Below are 24,357 nucleotides of genomic sequence, written 5' to 3'. Positions count from 1 at the left end.
CAGAAGAGCAAATTCCATCAATTGAAACATGACTCCTTGAGAACAACTGTGGAAGATGCTTCAAGTTCTGGTACCTGTTTAGTGTGAACAAGAAACCTTCACCTTGGTTAACACAGAGCAGCTTGTCCCTACTTAAATCCCCTAAATGTGCCCATTGCTTTCTCCTGCTTGGCATGGCCTGAATACTCAGGATTTCCATTCCTACACTTTCCAACTGCATGAAGTCCTAAAGGGTCACCAATATTGCAATCATGGAATGGTTTGGGTTGGGACCTTAAAGCTCATGTCACTCCACCTCCTGCCATGGGCAGGAACACCTTCCACTAGATCACAATGCTCCAAGCCCTGTCCAGCCTGGCCTGAGCACTTCCAGGAATGGGGCATCTCCTCTTAACTAGACTAGCAATAAATTTAAAAAATCTAAATAGTAAAATGTCAGAGATAGCCAATAATGCTGGAAGTCTTTTAGTGACCTAAGATGACAGAACTAAAGCATTATTAAAAGTTGCTAGAACAATAAAGTTTAAAGAGCTGACCTTTGTCAACACTGACTCTGTTTCCAGTGCTTTCCATGGATGGTTTGTTTCCAAACACTCCTTCCTTGTACATCAGAAAAATGTTAAGTGGTTAGAACACGAAATGGGAGCAGCTGGGTTATCTTGAACAGCACACTGCGTTGTTTTTACCAAAAGTGTACCTTGGCCAGAACATCCTAAATGAGTCAGGGCTCTACACAGCTCACCCTCACTTCATATGTTCCTGGAATAACACAATTACATTTGTTTTGCTAAGAATTTTCTCCTTGACAGGAAAAGCACCATTAAACAATGTGTTCTTTAAATCGAAGGTGAAACCTGTGTGTTTTCTTCCTCCTCTGACATCAGATGATTTAAAAGATTCCCCAGAAAGGCTGCAGGGATCTGTTAAACCCTGGCTAGAGATGTAATGCCAGCTTGGAGAAACATGCCATCAGAGACACTTCCCAAAACTGAGAGGGATTGGAAACCTCTGATTGGAAAGTGAAGAATTCCATCCTCATAACACAATTTTTCTGTAAAACAAAAAACACAACCAAGAAAGCAAATGCCAGCTAAGTCTCTCATCTTTCTAACAAAGAACTTGCTCAGGTTGTGTTGATCCGAAATTCCAAAATCCCAGATATTCTAGTTAACATATCCTTGTTCTTGCTGGCAATGACACACATCCTCAATCTTCATCAGTGTCTGTTTGAAGACAGAAGGAATGCAAATTTTCCACTGAAATGTCTAAGTGTGAATGAAAGGAACTATGACCTTGAGCTCCTTGCCTAGCAAATGAACACAGTGGAAGTGTAAAGTGCAAAGACAACACAACAACTGTATGGCCAACATGAAGCATGTAGGACAGCTGAACAAGTCACACCTTTTCCCCAGAGCTTGGGATCTTTGCAGTCTGCTGCAAAGCTTCCAGGAAGGCAAGAGAGATCCATTTTCCTTTGAAGCTCTCCTTGGCACAAGGCACTGCACGTATCAGAAGGCTCAGGCACCCAGACACAGATGATACAGCATTAAAAAAACCTTATAAACTCATCTAATTTCATGAACCTGCATGTAGAAACTTTGTCACTGCCACGGGCGTGTTACAACTTTCTCTCTGGAGTGAACCAAAGCTCCATGAAAGAAAAAACTCTTTCAAGGATCTGGAGTAAAACCCGGGGACGAATCCTCCTTCAGCCAGTCTTCATAAGAGATGTGGTGTTGAGACTTCAAGAGAAGCATCTCCAACTTTTACACCCCATCAATTTAAGAGCTGCATAACAAGTAATCACTGAATCACTTCAAAAGTACTTCAATAACTTCATGAAGTTCTCAAATGAAAGACCCCAAATTCTGTGGCAGATGAGGAACCAGTCAGATCATGCTGAACAAGCATACTTCCAACCTATTGTACCCCTGCACTGATATTGCTTAATCAGGCTCAAACTTGCTGTTTGAGAGTCTGACTTAATGGTTCTACCCCAGCTTGAGACCACAGGGAATACAGAATAATCCAGGGAACTCTCTGGATGGGCTCTTCCACCTCTCAGGCAGGTCCAGGCTCTCTCAGCCTTCTCATGTATTACTGAGTCCTTTAAGAGCAGATCACTTCAGAAGGGGAACAAACACAAAGTTCAGAGAAATCAGGGATCCTGTTTTCACTCTCCTGGTCCATACCAATGCTCTGCATCTCACTGGAGCTCTGGGAACATCAGGGAAGGAAAGTGGGAAGTGCTGTTGCAGTTACTGCAGTCAACTACCTGTGCTTTTGATCCTTTGGGGGCAATTAACCAAGGGGAAAGAATACAGGCAAGAGACAAACTGACAAGGCTGCAATCACTCTCCCTCTGGAGCAGGAAATACCCACAGATACAACTACTGCCTGATGAGCACAACATTCACCTTCCCCAGCACAGAAAATGGGAAAACTGACAGCACATTCCCCCTGTGCACATTATTGGAAAGAACCCCTCTTAAAAGGGTATGGATGGATGCTGTAATACACTGACAGCTGAAGGATGACACATGAAAAGAGATCCATTGTGACAGGCACTAAGGGCATGATTTTTCTTCATGGATTTCCATTCAGAAACCACTCCTTGAACAGCACAACCTTGACACCCACCTGATGGCACAGAGCTCTTCTCCTAACAGCCAACAAACCCAAACTTTCAGCCCATCTATTAGACTTGTTGGGCTAAGGAGGTTCAGCCTGGAGAAGAAAATTTTCCAAGGACACCTTTCTGTGGCCTGTGGATTGTAAGAAAGTCTGAAACAGACTTTTGGTCAGGGCTTGCAGGGACAGGACAAAGGGCACCATTTTAAACAGGAAAAGGGTAGATTTACATTTGACATAAGGAAGACAATTTTTAAAAATTTATTTATTTATACTTCCCTGTGAGGTCAGACACTGGCACAGGCTGCCTCATCCCTGGCAGTGTCCAAGGCCAGGTTGGACAGGGCTTGGAGCAACCTGGGCTAGTGGAAGATGTCCCTGCCCATGGCAGGGGTGGGAGTGGATGGGTGTTAAGGTCCCTTCCAACCCAAAGCATTCTGGGATTCTAGGATTCTCTTGAAATTCCAGGTTTAAAGCCATAACAACTCCCCTAATGTCAGAACAGTGTCTTCAGTTTCTCAAGGCTTGATCCTGGTGAGGAAAAATAGGTGCTTTTTCTCTCAAGGAGGTTATTCTTCCTCATGGCACCTACTCAAAGAACCTGTGCTCACATTTTCCAAAGATCCAGCATACTCCACCCCCACTCTCCATTGCTTCCTGACATTGGGGGCACCACTGGACTTCATTTTATCACTTTCAGAGTGCACCTCTGGGTTAAACAAGGCAGTTCTGGAGCAGCTCATACTTTTGGGAAGGGATAATTTAACTCCACAGACAAAGCCTTTATTCCTTGTCTATTTTCCATGACCCTCAGGCTTGATTGCCTTCAGCAAAGAGATATTTAAGTCAGTTTAATGGTTCTCATACCCATCAAGCTTTTATGGTCCTGCCCTGCTTCTGCTTGTGCCAGAACAGCAGTGTGTGTGTGGCCACAGAACGACTGAGATCAAGGAAAAACTCTGGTTACAAGAGAACTTTTGCAGGTTTTTTTCTTCCAACCAGATCAAATTCCCAACTTATTACATATCCCAGCCGCACACAGAGCAATCACAGCCAGGCTGTGAAAATGAAGCTGTGTAATAGCAGCACTGCAAGTGAGCTGCTGTGAGGAGAGGGGATGTTACAGGTTTTATTCCTTGCAAAATTCTGCTGCCCAGGCCCAAGTACCAGCAAAACCTACTGTACACTTTTTACACACAGATCCTTTTTAATGCTGGGAAATTCTCTAGAGTGATGAATGCCATCACTGCAGTGAACCCTTCCCTGCAAAGGGAAGAGCTTTTTTCCTATAGGACATGACTGTGTCACATACACAAGCCACTGTAAGGGAGAATTAAGGATTTAGGAGTGCATTGGAAGTCCCGTTTTGGGAAAGCAATTCAATAAGAGGTCACAGGAGGCAGCTAAATTAAGATCACTTTTGACAAATGTTATGTTGTTTAATCCAATGCTATAAAAAGTAGCTCGCGTGCCAAGGGCCAAGTTTTTGAGAACTATTATTAAGTAAGAGCCAAGAAATAAAAAAGACAGAACTGTTTGGCAGTGAAAGGGAACAGAAGAAGGTAGAATTCGGAAAATGTTCCCAAAATGCTAGAAAGAAACAAGTTTTTTGGTTTTTAAATAAGAGAAGCCAGGCTGGGAGAGCTGGGGGTGCTCACCTGGAGAAGGCTCCAGGGAGAGCTCAGAGCCCCTAAAAGGGCTCCAGGAGAGCTGGAGAGGGACGTGGGACAAGGGATGGAGGGACAGGACATGCTTTAAGCTGCCAGAGGGCAAGATTAGATGAGATATTAGGAAGGAATTCTCCCCTGGGAGGGTGGTGGGGCCCTGGCACAGGGTGCCCAGAGCAGCTGTGGCTGCCCCTGGAACCCTGGAAGTGCCCAAGGCCAGGCTGGACAGGGCTTGGAGCATTGGGATAGAGGAAGGTGTCCCTGCCCATGGCTGGGGGTAGAGCTCTGAGGTCCCCTCCAACCCAATCCATTCCATTATTCTATGTCATGTGAGAGAGAAGAGCACCAGAAACATCTGATTGTGTCAGAAACAGACCAAGGTGGCTGCTTCCTTTAAGCAACATATTTTCCTTAAAGGTAGCACAGAATAAATGGGTAGCAGAAAGATTCAACAACAAAATTCAGCAGCTTCACCATTTCCCAATCACTACCTTCAAAAATTAAAAGCCAGGCTAAAAAAAACCAAAAAAAGAGCAGAATGAGTTGAAATTCTTATATACGTTTTTCTTGCAAGAAAGAATTAAAGAAGCTGTCAAATAAAAAACCAAAGGCAGTAAGACACCTAACTGAAATGACAAAAATAAATGGTAAAACAACCACTGTACTGGGAATTTGGCAAAAAGAGAACTTGTGACGATTGCAGAGGAAGGAATAGATGTAGGATACATGTAACATAGGGGTCCATGTAGGATACTTGTAATATACACATGGGATACCTGTGACAGGCATGTAGGACATTTGCAACATTTTCATCTACACCCACCTTGCTCCTTAAGTTTACCTATCCCCATTTCAAGGTATTTCCTGAATACAGGGGTTGTCTTGGGTTAAATTCAGTTCTAAATGCCAATTCTCAAGCATCAGTTGCAAAGCTTAATGAAGGCAGAAACCATGCCCTGTCTTTTGTACAGCCATGCATTTGTAAAATATTTTTAAGATACATTGCAGGTGTTTTTCAGCAATTTGCAGGGGACAAGGCTGTGACTGGGAAGACAAGGACATGCTGGGGAAAAAAAAAAAAACAATATAATTTTTGACTTAGAAGAATAATAAGCAAAAGTATTCAAGGGTGATGACACTGGTGAAGGCACTGGTGGAGAACACATGCATTTTTCTTCCATATAAGATTGCTGTTCCCTGTGGCTGAAGGAAGCATCCAAACTGCTTTTGCTTTTCATCATTTGCATATTTTGGGGAGAAGGGGGTTGTTGTAAGGCCAGGTTTGGCACCCTCAGCCTGCAGCACAGCTCAAACACCTGCACACAAACCCTCTCCTTCATGCAAACATACCTTTAACAGTTTTGACAAAAACTTGTTTTTCTTTACTGGGGTCTTTTTCTTCTATTAGAATTCCATGGAAAATGCGCCCAAACGTGCCTAGGAACAGAACAAGCAATCAGTAAAGTAAAGAAACACTGATAACATTAGGAGTATCTTAAGCAAACAGTACATTTCGCAGCAGAAAGTGAGGAATGCCTGCAGTTAAAGTGCCTCCAAACCCTATAAAGTCACCAAGAGAGAACCCAACTGCTCTCCAGCATGAGGGGGATTCACAACTACAGACAGCAAAAATGGTGAAGTTTTACATAAATAAAACTCAAGGGGAAAAGCAGAGAGTGAACTAGTGAAAGCAGCAGAGCCCAGAGAAATTAAATATCAATATGATGATGGTTTAGTTGTGGCACTTCAGTCAACTCCCTGCACTAAACCCAGTCTGGAACTCTAAGCCAAGGCATTTCTCACAAGGACCAGGTTTTTTTTTGAAACATTCACAAGGAAGCAGCAATCCTGGCCAGCCAGCACACACGGAACACTTTGAAACAGCCAGCACCACATTATTCACAAGTTCCACCTCAGCTGGAAGGTGCTGGGTTTGTTTGGGGGTCATTCAGACTCTCCAGCATTTTTCCATTCACAAGATGTTAGTGATGCTACTGCAGGAAGAGGAGCTGGGCTGAGAACAACTGGTAACACACAGAGAATTAATTTGTTTTTAGTGCTTAGCTTGGCAATACTTTCTTGCACCAAGGTGTGCATCATCTCCACACAGTCTATTCCAGCATAACAGCCCCTTCCCAAGGATTCCTCCTGCCTGACTAGGTTGAAAGACCTCTGACAATATGAAATACAGGTCTTATTTGTTTCTAAATATCTTAAAAAGGGGCAGTGCAACATTTCTGTCACCCACCCTGGGGCTGCAAGGAAACCCTGCATGACAGGGTTCTTCAAACTGCAATCTCACTGAGCAGCAGCTGAACTCAGGAGACTCTCAGGCAACCATAACACCCTCAGTTACTTAACAGCAACTAAATTCCTCCTTGGTTCTTGAAGACTTTGAGAAAGTGCCTAAATATATATTTCCAAAATGTAAAAGTCGGTGAAGCTACGGAAGCTGCGTGAAGTTTATAATGAATCTGTGGCCAAGATTTGTAAAAAAGTTCCATATACGCATTTACTTTATCCCCTTCTTCCCCTTTGAAGCTCTTTTGTTCTTCAACGGCAGAGACTCAAAACCACTATGACCCTGAACTAAAAGTGGCCAGGTCTTCTCTGACATGTGGATGTGGCACTTGGGGACATGGGTGAAATCGGCATTGCTGGGGGAGTGCTTCGACTCCATGACCTCAAAGGGCTTTTCTAACCTTAATGACTGTGATTAACTTTTGAAGGTTCTGACTCAAAGTAACAGCTGGAGGCTAAGAAACGAGATCCCAGGATTAACTGGGTCCGAACTGCACTCAACAGCTCCTTATGCCTCATCTGGCAGAGCAGGGCAGCTCTGCCACCAAACATCTCAAGCGTTGCTGGGGCACTGAGTCACTTCGAGTCATGGGTGACTCCCAACATCCCAGCTCCAGGCAGCCCAGAGGAACACAAAGCACATCCCACACACCAAGGAAGGCTTTGCAGAGCCCACACTGGATGTGAGTATGGAGCTGCCACCCCAGAGGTTCAGAGGCACATGCTGAACAAGAGTGGGAACATCCCCCACTGCTATTCAAACTAACACAAAGCATTCTGCCTCCAAAGAATGATTATCTCCAATCTCCAGCTTCAGGAAGTTTGATTTCTCAGGGAACAGAGACTTGAAATTGCAGCAGTAGAGGTGAATGACAAAGAAAACTAAATATTTAAGCCTATTTTTCAAATTCAGTTTCAACAAAAATCAATTCATGTTGTGCATGAACACTTTCAAAGTGCACAGTAAACAAACAGTGAACAATTCAGGAACTGGATGATCCTTGTGGATCCTTCCAACTCAGGATATTCCATGAAAACAAGCCTCTGAATCTTTTATATCAAGGCTGTAAATGTTGCAATTAGATTTCCAAAGCAAAGTTATCAAACTGAGACACCAAATTTGGACAACTGAAGTTTTTCTGGGCTTTGGGTTGGTTTTGCTTTGATTTTTATGTTGTTAAGACAGCTCTCCTGTAGGAACTCCCAAAAGTGAGTTCTGAGAGCCCTGAGTGATTCCCCTTCCCCTCAGCCAGCCATCATTTCAGGGAGCAGATTATTAAGACAGACAAGCTGAATGACTTACTGAGCACACATGGTAATTAACTCTGGAAGCTGCTTTCCCCACCCCCACACCCCAAATGCAAACATAACTCATCATTCCTCCCATCCACCAAAGCTACAAAGATCAGAAATGTCATTTGTGAATGATTTCAGAGAAGACTGTAAACAAATATCCATATATTTGTATTTATCCATCTACAGCATGTGGTAGGAATGAAGCATCTGAGTGCTATAAATACCTTCCTGGAGCACGTCTTTGAGGGTGATCCTCTCCCTGGAGATGGCTATGTCCTTCACTTTAGCTTTGGCCTCCATGAGAGTGACACTTTTCAGATCATTCTTCTCTATCCTTAATGTGGGATAACCTGAGGAGCCAGCAGAGCCAAACAATCCAACATAAATACCCTTGGAATGAGAGCAGGCATAGGGCTTCACCTCCGACCACCTATGGCTCCACACACCAGGGAGCTGCACCATCTTAAATATATGATATATTAATTAAAAAATATGATAGTATTTAGCAACAAAAAGCACGAGGATAATCATCTGCAGGGAAAGAAATTACACAGGAATTCTCTGTAGTGTCATGCAAACAACTTTGATTATTAACTCTGGGTGAAGGAAAGGCCTGTACTGCACTGCCCTCAGGAGGAGAAACAGACTGCTGGAAAGGAGCTGGGAAGATGCCTTACCCCAGCAGGATATTAACAAACCACCAGTGCCCTCTTCTGGCACTTCCAGATATCTGGATACACCAGTAGAGTAAGAAAACCTGGAATATTTTGGTACATGTGTATGAATTATTAAAGAAATCTTGAGAATTACTCTGATAATATTTTCTTCAAAATTTCAATGTTACTGAAAGCAAAATTATGCAACTGTGGAATGACCAAGAATATCAATCCTGCTTTTTCACACATCCAACCTTTTCTCCTAATTTTCACCATTTCCAGTGCTACTGGTGGTGTCCCAAAGCAGGTAAGAGACACTGTGGAACAAGGGCTGTCCCCAGCCAACAGGTGCCACCTGGGCACAGTGACCACCACACAGGGCAGGGTGAGGAGGGTGGAACCATCACCCTGGGCTTGGAACCATCTCCTGCCCGTGGCCAGAGGATTCTGGGGGACAACATTTCAGCAACTGGAACTCAGCCAAATTAACCTGAGTCACTTGGAAAGCCAAACAAAAAACCTGAGGTTGACAGGACATCAGCAGCTCAGCCTGAGCTGGGATAAGACATTGAGGGGCTGGAGCATGTCCAGGGAAGGGAAGAGAGCTGGGGAGGGGGCTGGGGCACCAGGAGGGGATGAGGGAGCTGGAAAGGGGCTCAGCCTGGAGAAAAGGAGGCTCAGGGGGAACCTTCTGGCTCTGCACAACTCCTGACAGGAGGGGACAGCCGGGGGTGGTCAGGCTCTGCTCCCAGGGAACAGGGACAGGATGAGAGGAAACAACCTCAGGCTGGGCCAGGGCAGGTTTAGATTGGGCATGAGGGAAAATTCCACTTCCCAAAGCATTGTCCAGCCCTGGCACAGCTGCCCAGAGGTGGAGACCCCACCCCTGGTGGGAGTTAAAAGATGTGTGGCACTTGGGGACACGGGTGGCCTTGGCAGTGCTGGGGGAACAGTGGAACTTGATGATCTGCGAGGGCTTTTCCAACCTAAATGATCCTGTGATTCTACGAGACAGCAAATAAAAAGGCTGGGGAGGGACTCAGGTGACAAGAGGGACAGCAGCTCTAGGATAATTTGCAGGATAAGGTCTCTTCCAAACTCTGTGAAAAGGAATTTTTTTAACATTTCGTATATTAAATTTTTACAAGCCTGTTTTTTTAAATCAATGCTTATACCAAATACATTTTAAAGGCAGCTCTTTGCAAGGGAAAGATGAGTTCAGATGACAAATAAGTTTGGTGATTTTTTTTTTTAAGGAGATACAGTACAATGTAGAAGTGAGCCAAATCTCTCCCAGAGGTGCAGTTCGACCTCAGGTAAACAGCTGCTTCCACACATGGGGAGGAAAAAAGGAGAACACAGGAGGGCTGAGAGTAATGATGACCTTCCTGCTGTGCTCCCTCATGATGGGACAGTCACTGTCACCAAGTGCCATCAGAGGACAATGGGAGAGACTCTGGGGTTTTATTACTTGGTTTAAAAAAAAAAATAAACGTGTGTCCCTATGCTGGCCACCTTCCCTCCAGCTGGAACAGTCCCTTCCCTGGAGCAGGGCTGGATGGGACAGCCCTCCACCGACAATAATCTGAGGAGTAAAAATTCCACAGGTAATAAAGACGTTCATTACCACAGGATTAACTCAGAACAAAGCTGAGAGCACTTGGTCTGTTCAATCTGGAGGAAACAGAGACCTGATCCCAGTCTGCAGCTCCTGCTAAGGGACAGCTCTGAGCTCTCCCCTCTGTGACCCAGGACAGGAGGACCCCAGGGATCAGCTGGAGCTGTGTCAGGGGGGTTTAGGTTGGAGATCAGGGAAAGGTTTTTCCCCCAGAGGCTGTGGGCACTGCCCAGGCTCCCCAGGGAATGGGCACAGCCCCAAGGCTGCCAGAGCTTCAGGAGCCTTTGGATAAGGCTCTCAAGGATGCCCAGGGTGGGATTGTTGTGGTGTCTGTGCAGGGCCAGGGTTTGGACTGGATGATCCCTGTGGGTCCATTCCAGCTGGGATATTCTGTGATTCTGTGGTATCAGTTACCAGGTCAGTATCTAAACTGCTGTCACCCTTCCTTTCCCCTCACTGCTCTCTTCAGCTATTTTGTATCACTTCAAGGAAAGCCATAAGCAACAGGAGATGACAAGAATAACACAAGCATCAGGATTCATGCACATGGCATCACCTGCTTTAGTAACTGATCTCAGGGCTGGGTGGACACATCCTGTTCTCTCTCCTCTGATTGCACTGCACAAGGCAGGCTCTTCCCAGTGTTAAAACACAGCTGCTTCACAGCTGCTGGTGAAGTGTGTCTGGCTGACTGCTCTGGGTGCAGGGGAACAACCCAAGGGACAAGCACAGCCTCATGCTCACATCCCCCCGAACTCACCCCGACTATGGTGTGGCTGGATAAAACACACACTATGTGAATTCAAGAAGCAAAGTGGCAGAACCAGAGAATTATTCACGTTCCTCTCTTGCATTTGCCACCAAAGCAGCGTGGCAGGAGGCTCTGTGCTTAGATTAACACTTACTGGTTACTGGTGTGGCGTTGTTGGGTGTGTCAGCCCGCAGGTACTGCGTCGTCTGCGTGGAGGGCTGCGACAGCCCCTGCGAGCTGCTGCTGTCACTGATGCTGTGGGGAAACAACATTGCAACAACATCACTGCTTGCCACTCCAACACATTCCAAATTAAGCTGTCAAGGTCAAAACCAGGAGTTTCCAGGCAAGACTCTAAAAGAGGAGAGTTTTTGAAGTCGCTCACATGTGAGAATGTATTTCAGGTGACTCAAAAATCTTGGCACTAAGCATGAAGAGCTTCCTTCTATTTGCTTTCCAGAACTTGCTCTATCTTCTGGTACTTCTCCCCACTTTTAAATAATCAAAGTGACAAAACATTCCTTGTCAGAACCACCCTGTCATAACAAGAACACTGTTACATCCCAGGAAAGATCTGCACACTTTTCTCTCATGGCAATGATGTCCCACTCAGACAAGGGCTCTGTTTCACAGCCTACTTTGTCACTGCTCTCCCTAAGGGTACCTGTTGACCCTTCCAGCACACCTAAAATGTGCTTTTGGAGATGCTTTCTTTGGGCAGAAGTATCAGGGGTCCACAGAGTACTCATGAAACACATAAAACACAGCCTAAACCACAACTGGTTCACTTCTGCCTTATTTTCGTAGTCAAAACCCTACAAAAAAGGCTGTTGCAGCTGTAATGGACCAAAACTCCTGTAAGCAGGTCAGATGCCAGGGCCAGAAGCTTTTTTGTAGTTGTCCCTCTCCAAACACACACAAATGTCCCAACCTTTGATACAACTTCAAGTGTGTTTTCCACTGCTGACTGTATTGGGAGGACAAAGAAGGAAACTGGTTTGGGATACAACCTCTGCTCTGCCAAATAATCAACATTTAAGCATTCTTGGCTGCAGCTGAGCACTGGCCAAGCAGGGCCAGCCACCCCTGTAGGACTGTCAGACATGGCTGGTGATGCCCTCCAGGACAACTGCTACCTTTGAAGCCAGGCTTCCTTTAAAAAACAGAAATCCAAGTCCATTCTTCCCCATTACAGCACAACCATGGATGAACCCACTGAATTTTTTCTTTGGAACAGAATCTACTGAATCTCACAATACAAACTTACTCATTTATAGCTGGCCTCAATCTCCCCCTGGAACGTTTTTTTTTTTACAGTTATTCCCACTTCCAGGTGCAGGGTTCCAGCACAGAATTTAGCAGGAGCCTAAAAACCACAGATGCTGGTCTAGTTCCTCCCCTTTCACTTCCTTCAGAGTTTTTGAATTAATATTCTTTGGTGCTGGCAACTTATTACTGCTTATTTGAACTGTTCCCACTATTGCATCCACGGGCTGCCCCAGTATGATCCACTCTGCAGCAAGCTCCCCAGGAAGGAGAGTCTTGGCATGGTCACCACATCAAACACCAAGGCACAACTTGCATTTCCTTTTCTTGCTCTGGCTGGAAACTCCTTTTGTAACCTGATCACCCACTAGCCCTGTGGATTCCTTTGGCTGGAGGCAAGTGTGAGGAAGGAATTATTCCTTTAATGCCTGTTGCAAGATTGAAAAACTCTTTTGGGTTGGCTTCATTCTGGTTTTTAGGTTTAACTCATTTCCTGAGCTTCCTCACTTGCATATTCTGTCAGCTATTTGAACGATGCCTTCTTGCTTTAATGACTCCCATTATCCTGCTGTTAAACCATGCCAGCTTTCCTTGGCACTTTTCCAGTGCCTTTGCTGTGAGGTTTGAAGCATTTGCTGTGGACTTCCAATACAATGTTCCTAAATAATCCATGTGCAGCCTGTAAACTCAGCTTGAGCTTCCAGTTAACAACCCTCCTCGGTTTTATTTAGTTCTGGGGGTTGAAATTAAGAGCACCAGTGGGTTTTCCAGGCTCTGTTGCTCCTGGGAGGTCGTTAACTCTAATGACATTGTCATATTCCATTCAGGAACCTTTTACAGAAACAGTTTGAGATTATTATTCACAACCAAATCAGAAATTCTTGCTTCCCTCGGTGAGTTTGTTCCAAGCAAACCCCACAGCTCCTGATTTTCAGGCACATTTTGCTCCTGCTACACCTTTGCTCTGGCACTGCATGAGCAACAGCTTTTACACAGCAGCACATCCAGGCAAGACGTCTTCAGGCTCAAAAATAAGTCATCACATGGTGCTTGAAGAGCTAAACCCCAGGAGCTGCACAAACTTCATAAAATCATACAATGGTCTGGGTTGGAAGAGACTTTGAAGATCATCTCATTCCAATCTACTTCCACAGACAGGGAAAGCCCCCTGAATTTATCAGTAGGATATACAGGGATTCAGAGCAAATTATTTACAGCTACAAACCACAAAGGACTAACATTAGATGGATTTTTAGCTTTATCTCCACAGAAAGTCAGTTGGTTTTTTAGGATTTTTACCTTGTATCTCCACAGAAACCCAGTGCAATAAAGTACAGGGGAGGACATCTGATCACACTGCTGGGCTGGGCACCTCAACACCTCACTATCCCACACTATGAATGGAATATTCTTCCTTTCTGAATTAAAGCAAGCTGCACATCCTTTAACACCTTCAGCTGATTAAAATCCCTCCATCAGCCAAGCAGGCACAAAGGAATTGAGAAAGGCTGACAAGTTCATTTTGTTGCAATCAAGAAACCACAACTGCTCAATGCAGTGGCACTGCCAAAGCCACATGGGCTGGGGACACCAGGGGAGGGAAGGGCAGGAAGAAAACTGAAAGGAACAGATGAATGGATAAGGAGGAGGATGAAAAGATAAAACTACTCCATGAGGCTGCGGGCAGCACAGAAGCAGTTCAAGACATCCTTTAGTTCAAGATATCCTTTCACGGGGTGACCACCCACAGGCTGTTTTGCAAAGGATCCAGTTTCACAGTGCCTGCTCCTGAACAGTTGTATCTGATGCAGGCTGTTCACACAGCCTCAGTCCACCTGCTTTTCCAGCCTCCCTTCTCCTTGGTGTTTAATCCCCCCTCCAATGGCCTTGGACTCATGTTACAACTTCATTTTCCATGCATGTGCTATGTTTTTTTTCTGGATTGGAAATATATTTGAGAGAGTCCAACACTGCCAGTTTTAAAACCAAGCAGTTGTAATATTCAGACTGTACCCTAAGGCTGAACTGAATACTGGAAAATCTATCAAAGTAGGGAATATTAAAATTCAGTCTCCTGCAGGTGTCAGTAAAACCCAAATGTTTTCATTCAATCATGTAAAAGCATGGAATGGTTTGGGTGGGATGGGACCTTAAAGCCCATCCAATTCCACCCCTGCCATGAGGACACCTTCCACTATCCCAGGTTGCTCCAAGCCTGTCCAGCCTGGCCTTGGACACTTCCAGGGATCCAGAGGCAGCCACAGCTTCTCTGGGCACCCTGTGCCAGGGCCTCACCTCCCTCCCAGGGAAGAATTTCTTCCCAATATCCCACCTAAGGTAAAATAAAGGTAAAAACTCTCTGGAAGTGGAACACCATTCCCCCTTCTCTTGGCACTCCAGGCCCTTATCCAGGAGAGCCTTTAGGCACTGAAAGGGGCTCTAAGGTCTCCCTGGAATCTCCTCTTCTCCAGTATGAACACCCCCATCTCTCCCAGCCTGCCTTTCCAGTGAGCCCAAGTCAATTTTTCCTTCAACCCTGACAATCCCTGCCGATCTGATTCTGTCTGAATCTTACCACTCCACACAAATGTTCTGGCAAAACCTGAAGAACCCTTGCACCTCATAAGCAGCAGAGCACCTGCCACTGCTGCCTTTCTGCAGCACAGCTCTCACCACAGCCCCACACAGGCAGTATCTGCTACAGCTTGCTATCCAGAGCAGAAATTGCAAACTACCACAGAGTTTTGAGACTGAACTCCCACTAATCTGAGTAAATATGCCCCAAAACCACACTGGGAAAGCTTGAGCACATACCTGTCATCCAACTCTATCCTCTTCATGCTGTGGAGGTGCAAGACAGCCAGGATTATTGCCACCAGGAATATCACAGCACAGCACACACCCACGCTGATGTAGAACACCCGGGTTGAAGTGGTGGGAGCTGCGTTTACAGGATCGACTGCAAAAGATGTGCAAAGTTACTGAACCCTTCTCAAAAAGGAGAAAAACCAACAAAAAAACCCAAAGAAACAACACTGGCAAACTGAGGGGCTGGAGGCAGGGAGAGGCAGCAGCCTCAGCCATCCCAAATGTTCTGTAAGGTATCCTGGAGAACTGCCCTGAAAGAGACAGTGGGAGGTAAAGAGAGCACTGAGCACTCATTCTCACTGCTTTCCAACAGCATTTTGGCAAAAACACTCCCATTTTGGGTATTATGGAGCCATTATATTTCCAGCTAGAAGAGGAGGAAAGGAAACTACCTCATTCTATTCCTTCAATAGTGATAAATTGAAACAGCAAACCAGACAGGTCCTAAGGTCAAGAAAACAGATCAGTCATGTACAGAAACCAGAGCCCCTAAGATGTGATACAAAACTTCTTACAAGACTTGGAATAGGGTTTTTTCTCTTCACCAGTTAAAACAATTAATTAATAAAACCTCACTGCAATACTGGGTATAGTACAGACCACCTAGGGACTGTTATCATAGGGAAAGCTGTGGAATCAAAGCACATAAGAAGTTTTTCAGTTTTTAAACCCCAATTAGTACATTCAGGATTACTTACAGATAGCCTTGCTGCTGTTTTTATCAGCTGTTGGAGATTTGATTTCTGGTTCAAGCTCTAAAGAGATGAGAGAAAGCTATGTTGGAGTACATTTATTACTGCAGCCCCTCACATTGCCTCGTGTATGGAAAAACAGATCTGCTTTTCCAAAGGGAAGAGCTGATTCAAAAACTACACTAATCCCTGTATTTCTATTTAACCTTGTACACCCCCTTCCTGCTCTCAGTTGTGTCCAACACAGCACAGCCCCTTCCTACTCCTTGTTAAGCCAGGGCAGCTTAGGAAAAAGTAATCCAAGGGAGTGAAAAATCAAAGAGTTTTTCTTCTTTTATCCCTTTTTTTTGAACTTGAGGAGGAGCTATCATGAATGCCCTGAGCAAAACCACTAGCAAGTTTCTGCATATTCCTAACTTATGCATTAAATTCAATCAGAAACTTCCATATGCTCTACACCCATCAACACACACCAAACAAAGCCTTTTTTTTTTGTTTTTATGAACCTGCAGAAACAAGATCTCTGTAAGGAATACTTCTGAAGGCTCAGGCAGTGGCTCAGTGAACTGTGGGTGCTTCTGGAAAGCTCCATCACACATCCACAGCTCAGTGAGCTGTGAATGGCTCAGCAGGGCCGACTTCCCCCACTTGGAGTATTTGAAAAACTACCCAGGAAAACATGAAATAAAGGTAAAAATATCAACATTATCAGCCCAGACCTCCATTTTACTAGAAGGAGATGCACTTTGAATTCAGAATGCTCTTCCTGAAGTCTAATGCAATGAGTACCCCAATATTATGTGCTACAAGGCATGGTTGACTCTTCCATCCACACTTTCCCCAAGCTCATCCTTTGATATTTATACTCAAGAAAAGTGATAAACCCTTCTTTGGAAAGACAGCTACTGTCCTCAAAGGCTCCAGGTAAGCTGAACAGAGGCAGGAGGATCATGCAAAGAAAGAGGTGGCAATCCCCAAATACTGCCTAGGAGTGGGACACCACAGGCATTTTTAAGGAGGGCACAGCTCCTGGGATTGTCCAAAATAATCTTCTTCTGATGCCTATAAGAATACTAGAAAATCCTAGGAAAATTTTAGAAAGCAACAATGGTAAGCAGGAACAATCCAAGAATAAATTATGCTTGCAGATGCCCAAGTGGTAACACAGAAGAGTCAATTAATGATTTCCAAAATCTGATTATCTCTCAGGATCATTTTGTACTCCACATCTAACAGACTAACACCTCCTACACTCACTAAACAGCCAATTTTATCACAATTTATAAACTAAGTAGATTTTCTTGGTAATTTTTAGAACAATTTGAATTCTCAGCATGTGGCAGTTTTGAGGGAACTGTATTCTTCTTTCCAAACAGGAAATGTTTATTGCTACATATCTATTAAAAGGTCAATCAGTGCAGTGGAACTCTTGGGGAAAGTTGTTCATTCACCAGCTTCTGCTTTAACCAAAAGTCCTCATTCCTCTCTGAAAGGCAAGATTTTACCTGGTTTCTTCCAATCCTCCCCAAAACTCACTCTGTTACTCCTGTGCTGGATCGTACACCATCCCACTCCCTTTTCCTATCATCCTTAAACAGTAAAAACTTTAAAATATCTGCAAATTAATCTCTTACTCTTGTAGCACATTTTCCTTCGTTTGAAATTTAAAACTGTGATGTTTTTTGAGGAATTTATTGTTAAGTTGAGCTGCATCAGAATAGTGACGTCGGAGTCGAGTCTGCCGGTGCAGGAGAGTTCGACACGGAACACTGTGAACACAACACAGGGGTTACAGGGGACTGGCACATGCTCAGACTCTGAGAGAACAATTAAATAAGGGCCTTTTGAGATTATGTTTATGAAGCACATTACAGACATCATAAATTATTACATTATAAAGAACTTGATATTAAGAAATGTTATTTTAGTCTTCACGCCTCATCACTTCAGCTATTAGAGCAGTAAGGGACATGGATTTTAAATTAATTTTTGTCGATTTTATTAAGTGTTCACAGAGCATTAAAACTGCATTTGTGGCTAAATGACCATTATTCATCCATGAGCTGGGTGAGGGTGGGGAGTTTACCTGAGAGGGTGCGAGGAACTTCTCCTTGTAGAGAAATGTTGGCCTGGGGCAGAGCCATAGCCATGGGATCATGGACCTGAAATCCCAGTTTATACTCAACCTGTATCAACAGATGGGAGAGAGAAAACACATCAGAAATCTGTTTTGGAGTATAAAGAAATGCAACATCCCTTTTCATAATTCTTCTTGGAAATAAAAAAACATACATTATTTTCAAGGAGTGCTGGTGATTTTAGGCATCCATATTCAAAGTTTCTTATGTGACATTTTAGTATCAAGACTTTTGTGACAGTTCAAATGAAGAAAGCCAAAACAGAAGCTACTCTTGAAATCATACCTTAAAATCTGAGGCAGAATTCAGAATGCTCATATTAAAAAAAAAAAAATCCCCCACAAACCAAAGTATCACTCGATGATACTTTTAAACTTACTTGTTCAAAAGTCAGTTAGTTAAAGCTACTAGAAATCAACAAATTCCCCCTCCCACAGTCAGTTTAACAAAAAAAATTGCTTAGAAATAGTTTATTCAACTATAGTCAAGATTTTGTTTCCACTTAAGAAGCTGACTCTGCAAACATTCATTCAAAAAAAAAAGTACAGGACCTACTCTAAGTCATAAGGTCCTCTTGGAAATTCATCCTACCCCTTCACTCTCAGCTGAATTAATTTGTTTGACTTTGTCCCAATACTTTTTCCCCTTTATAAAACATAATATGGTTCATTTCTGATATCAATTCATTTTTCAGTCAAGACGCCAAGGGAAGAAACACAACCCCACTTCTGAGCTCCTCCAAGTCACACTACACCAAGTTAGAGAGGAAGATGCTGAGGGATGGAACCCCAGGAATGGGAAGCTCCAAAATTCCTCCTCAGAATTCACAGCCCGGCCCAAGGAAACACAAGGCAGAGCCAGTGATTCAGGAAGCCTCGGCTGAAGCTGTGACAAGGGAGCTCCTCTCAAAGGACAAGTGACTCAACTGTCACTGTGCATGTGGAATATGGCATCAGGGCTGGCTGGCATTCAACCCAAATGTCAGGGCCAAAAGTCACTCCTCTTAACAAGTTACACCTCAAAGGGAAGAACAGGGGCAGGAGGAATCTTCAGGACCTGCACTGGTGGAGTTGTTTAATACCACTGCTCCAGCTGCAGCCTTTCCTACTTAAGGGCAGAAGAACAACCATCACTCAAGTTTAAAAGAACAGAATGAACATCTGGCAGAGACTAAACAGATCATTTCATACATGAAGATAAATTGTTAAGTAACTGGAAATGTTTCAGAATGTAAGAGCATACGCAATCTCTCTGACAGCTGCTGCTGCATGCTCCAGGCACGGTGATTAAGTGACATAAAAAGCCTTTCCATTTAATCAGGGATCAGTAATAACATACTGGATGCTGCTTTTATAGGCTCTCCTTGTCTCCAAGCATATGTTTCTAGAAATCTCTACAACAATTGCTCTGCCTATGATTTCCAGAGGCTTCAGTTCATGGCTGCCCTTCGGTGTGTCCAATGCACCAAGGGAAGAGATTCCACAGCCAGTGGCTTGTAAGCATACATGGACCTTGCCAGGAGCAAGAAGTATAAAATCCTTTGAAATAACTGCTTCAACTTTCCAAAATAAGGAACAGCTTGGATGTATGCCATCTTAACTTATTGCCTGCAGTCACATAAGTATTTTGCACCTTGCATATGCTAATTTTTGCAAAGAAAAAAGCCATTAAATGATAGCAGTGGGTATTCACCAAGCAGAACAGCTCATGTCTCAAGTACCCAGAGCAGAAGTCATGCCTGCTCACCTTGGATTTGGCATGCCAGGTGAAGTGGAGATTGTTGGTCTCGCTGGGTATCAGGAGATTGAAGGACAAGGCATAGTGATTAACCACGTCATTCCTCACGTAAGACAACTCTGCATCCAGACCTGTAAGAAGAAAGAGAAGAGTAAGACAGGGTAGAACAGGACCAAACACATTGGAACAAGCAACTTTCAGGACCAGCAGCTCCACTTATATCTGCATGTTTAAGCAAACACTTCCTCCAGTCCATAAATTCCAAGGCAGGTTTGCAGACCAAGGCTCACAGCCAGCAGCTCTCACAGAGCACTCCCAAGCCTTACAGAGCAATCTCTTCAGAGAGGAGCCACAGCCTAAGGAACAGGTAAAAGCTGTAATGTAATGGAAGGAAACACAGCTTTTCACACAAACATCCAGGAGAGTCATTACAGGCTCTCCTGAACATGCTTCTGGGAATCAAGGCTTGTTTTATTTACAACTGTGCTCAATCAAAGCAAACTGCTCTGGATTATCAGTCAGTTAATCATAGGTAATTCCTTCTGGAATAGCTCATTTCTTGAGCCCGAGACACCTAGGCAGTATGGAATTAGCTTCAAGGAAATTAGATCACAGAGACACAGAATGGTTTGGATTTAAAGCCTCTACCATGGCCAGGGACACCTTCCACTAGCCCAGCTTGCTCCAAGCCCCATCCAACCTGGCCTTGGACATTTCCAGGGATCCAAGGGCAGCCACAGCTTCTCTGGGCACCCTGTCCCAGGCCTAACCACCCTCACAGGGAACACTTTCTTCCTAATATCTAACCTATATCTCTGTTTTATAGCTCAAAGCCATTCACCCTTGTCCTATCACTGTCTGCTTGAGTAAAAAGCCAGTCCTCCTCATACAGATTGAGAGGTGACATTTGTACACCCAGCAACACCAACATTTTGTGTCAACCCTTTGCTCTTTGAGCATTTAAGTACACCTAGAGACCTGAAAGCCCCACAAAACTATTCATGTCAGGGCACTAAGGTGCATTTCCCTCCACAAGACACAGCCTGTGATATTGCAAACACTGCAGCTGCTGTTACTTTTTGTGGCACACGATCCAAGGCCACGCTGAACACAGGGCAGGACCCTGCAGCTTGCCCTGGGTGTCAGTAGCAATTAGTGGTAGGGTAAGCACTGCTTCCCTGCAGGGGGAAAATTAATCCCAGCTCCATGTCCTCAGGACAAAACCACACTGGATTTGCAGCCAGTACCATTTGGCCTTGTCTCATACAGCTCATCCTCCAGTGCTCCCAGTTAAATGCTATCAAGGCTCTGGGACATGCCAGGAGGGCAATGGGGTAAATCAGACATTGAATATTCCACACTGAGAGAACAGAGCTCAGACAGTCACAGTACAAATGGGAATGGAGATGGCAGATTCTGGGATGCCTCCTCAAGCCAGCCTAAAGGGGGTTTTAAAATACAGGGAGATATTTTTCAAAGCGAGACAGTGACATGACAAAGGGGAATGGTTTTAAACTAAAAGAGGAGAGATTTAGATGGGATTTAGGAAGAAACTCTTCCCAGTAAGGGTGGCAAGGCCCTGGCACAGGGTGCCCAGAGAAGCTGTGGCTGCCCCAACCCTGCAAGTGTTCCAGGCCAGGCTGGATGGGGCTTGGAGCAACCTGGGACAGTGGAAAGTGTCCTTACCCATGGCAGGGGGTGGAACTGGATGAGCTTTTTCCAACCTAAACCATTCTGTGATTCCATTAATTATTATTTTTATGGCTGGAAAGTTAAAAATATTGGAGAGGCTGTGACTTCAAGATGCCAGCATTTAAAGCATACTGAAATAATTTCAAGAATCCAGGGAGAATCATGAAAGGCTGGGTTTTCTTAAGAAATTAAGGAAAAATAAATCCAAGCTAACCATTAAACTGTGTAGATAAGCTGCATTTGAATAAAGGGACATCAGCTCAAGAGAAGTAATTCCTCCTGTTTAGTGCAAATACTGGGTTCAGATTAGTACAAAGTGACATCTTCTCTTATTTCAGAACTTGATTTAGTCCACTTTGTTTCCACAAGGTACAAAAATGCAGACAAGATGTTCCTCTTCATTCTTAATTGCTGTTAACCACTTTCATTCCCTGCAGGCTCATCAGGGTCCCAAAACTTAAACAAAACCCCACAGTTTAATCACAGGTACTGGGCGTGGTGAGGGGGAGAACCCCAAAGACTGGATGCACAAAAGGAATCAAGATAATAGAGTAATCCCAAGGAGAAATGATCTCACATGAGATGTTGAGCAGAAAAAGATGCAGGTGCTGCTCTAAGTGTTTAATGCAAACAGCCTGAGACAGTCCTTGCACACACAGTCCCTATTTCCACTTAAAAATAAATGGGAAATGCAGAAACATATCCACCAGCAAATCAGGGAGGAGGGGGACGCCCACTCAGCCCCAGAAACAAAACTAAATTTTGAAAACACATAAAAGCAACAGCAAACTTCAAAAATCCCTGCCTGGATAATTTTTACATGTCTACGTGTTTATACATGAAACCCAACTCAGAGTAAGCAAACACAGGAGTGTGGAGAAGAGCTCACAACTATCAGACACTTGGCATTAGATCCAATCAAGATAGGAAGGTGTAAAGGCAGAACCTTCATTCAAATGAACACCATTAAGTACAAATAGTTTTAAAAATTAGGGAAACAATGTGAAACAATGCAATTGGAACAAGGAAGCTGCCTCTGGAATAAAGAAAAGCTTCTCTTGTTGATAAATGGTCCCAGCAACCAGAGGTTCACAGAAACATTTCAAAATTTCAGGATGATAATCCTTGATTTAATGGAAACTTTGTAGAGAAACTGGTCATTGTAATCAAATGGGTAAACAGCAATAAAATTGCCTATTGCAAAATCCAGCTTCATAAGAGTAACATAAAATGCAATCCTAAGTGAAGCTGTCAGAAGTATCTTGATGTGCAATATCATCCAAAGGTGTACAAAACCAAGATGCCCTACAGAAAAATCAAACCTCTAAGCTTTAATAGTTGTACAACACTGAGTAATTTCCTTTTATAGGACACCAGTGTTTTGTGCCTGTACTGCCACAAAAAGCTCCACACCAACAGGAGACACTAATTATATGAATTTCACAAGGGAGATGTCAGAGCTGCATGAGCATCAATGCTGTGTTGTATTCAAAATATTATGCTTCAAGATTGGCATAGAAAAATAATTCCAGAGGTTTTGTACTACAGGTCTGAATTCCTAAAAAAAGGCAGGAGATTGTCTGGCTTAGAGTTCTGTTCCCATCAGAGAGCTAAAGAAAGTGCCTAGGGAAGGATTCAAACCCGAGGACACAGTGACACTTCAGCAGCAGATCCTCTGTGCTTCCAGTGTTCGTGGGTCACAAACTTCAGGAAGCTCCTCAAAAAGGCTGGAGTGGGACCTTTTAAAAGGGGCTGGAGTGCCAGGACAAGGGGGAATGGCTTCCCACTGCCAGAGGGCAGGGTTAGATGGGATATTGGGAAGGAATTCCCTGTGAGGGTACTGGGGTTCTGGCACAGTGTCCTAAGGCCAGGCTGGATGAGGCTTGGAGCACCCTGGGTTAGTGCAACAGTGTCTCTGCCCATGGCAGGGGATGGGACTGGATGGGCTTTAAGGTCCCTTCCAACCTCAACCTTTCCAAGATTCTGTGATTAAACTCACAGGCAGTATCTCCCAATTCCTTCTCACAAGATAGTTTTTCTCCTAGGAATCTGGGTCAATGTTTTCTCCAAGCCTGGAAACTGATGGATACACCCCTGGGAAATGTCAGTGTTTCAATGCTGTACAGCAATCCCTTTTAAGCTTATCAACGATTAAAACATTTCCCCTCTAGAACATCTTTTCCCATCAGTGAACTCAGACAAAATTACAAAATTCCTTTTCCCATGCACAGCTAAGAACCAGGGTCCTCCCCAGACAAGCAAACTCCCATCTCCCCACCTCCAATCCACCACAGGACAGATCTGCTTCCAGGCCATCCTTCCATTTCTAATTTTTCATCCCCTCACTACCTCCCCAACTCAATCCTGAATTCCCCAAGCACTATCTGTATAATTTATCTCAATCAGGCCAGCAAAACACACGGAACTTTGCAGCTGAACCTGCCAGTGAGAAAAAGCCCCAGCCTGTGCTGCAGGCAGGCAGACAGGCAGGCAAGTGAGTTCTGCAGCCCCAGGGGAGCCCAAGGCCCATCCCGGGAGCTGCACCACATTCCAGCCCTAGGGGAAGGCACTGGGAAGGTACAGCCAGGTCAGGAATCCCACAGGGCACTGCAGAGAACAGCAGGGAGAGCCAGAGCCCCACCATGACAGCTGAACTCACAACTGCTCTGATTCTGCATTTCCCCCTTTTCCTTTCAACTTGCAAACTTACACATGCCTGAAAACATTCCTTATTTAAGCCTTCAGCAAGCCAAGTGCAAGGAGTCAAGCTGGTACTATGCAGGGAGAGAAAACAAGTAGGAACACTCCTCAGTGAGTTTAACTGCCCTGGATTAGTGAGGATGCCCAGGAGCATCCCACGTGGAGGGTGAGACTGCAGCAGCACTAAGATGGAGCTTACACTAAAACAGTCCTGTCACTTCATCAGATACTGTAAGGTTTTTCCAAAGCATGCTTTGGACAGAGGCAGCTTAGAAAAATGGCATCAAATGAAGCAGGTCACTGCCAATATACAGCCTAAAGTAGAGATCTCAATGTCTCACTTT

General features: G+C 44.4%; 1 protein-coding gene across 2 annotated transcripts in view; it reads right to left on the bottom strand.

The window, feature by feature from the left end:
- The window catches only part of RYK (receptor like tyrosine kinase), a 54,854-nt gene that overhangs the window by 17,361 nt on the left and 13,136 nt on the right, over positions 1–24,357 (bottom strand). Inside the window, exons 2-9 of one of the 2 annotated variants that reach the window (XM_064435655.1) lie at positions 19,631–19,752; positions 17,833–17,932; positions 17,381–17,515; positions 15,753–15,809; positions 15,001–15,145; positions 11,075–11,175; positions 8,120–8,254; positions 5,649–5,735 (exon numbers count right to left, since the gene is read on the bottom strand). In XM_064435655.1, coding sequence (XP_064291725.1) covers positions 5,649–5,735; positions 8,120–8,254; positions 11,075–11,175; positions 15,001–15,145; positions 15,753–15,809; positions 17,381–17,515; positions 17,833–17,932; positions 19,631–19,752 — 882 coding nt within the window. The remainder of the gene's footprint in view (positions 1–5,648; positions 5,736–8,119; positions 8,255–11,074; positions 11,176–15,000; positions 15,146–15,752; positions 15,810–17,380; positions 17,516–17,832; positions 17,933–19,630; positions 19,753–24,357) is intronic. The other variant, XM_064435657.1, reaches the window with a different exon arrangement.

Source organism: Passer domesticus, chromosome 11 (genome assembly GCF_036417665.1).
Source record: "Passer domesticus isolate bPasDom1 chromosome 11, bPasDom1.hap1, whole genome shotgun sequence".
Taxonomy (NCBI): Eukaryota; Metazoa; Chordata; class Aves; order Passeriformes; family Passeridae; genus Passer; species Passer domesticus.
Note: the sequence above shows the minus strand (reverse complement) of the source record. Positions and strands in the feature narration are given on the sequence as shown.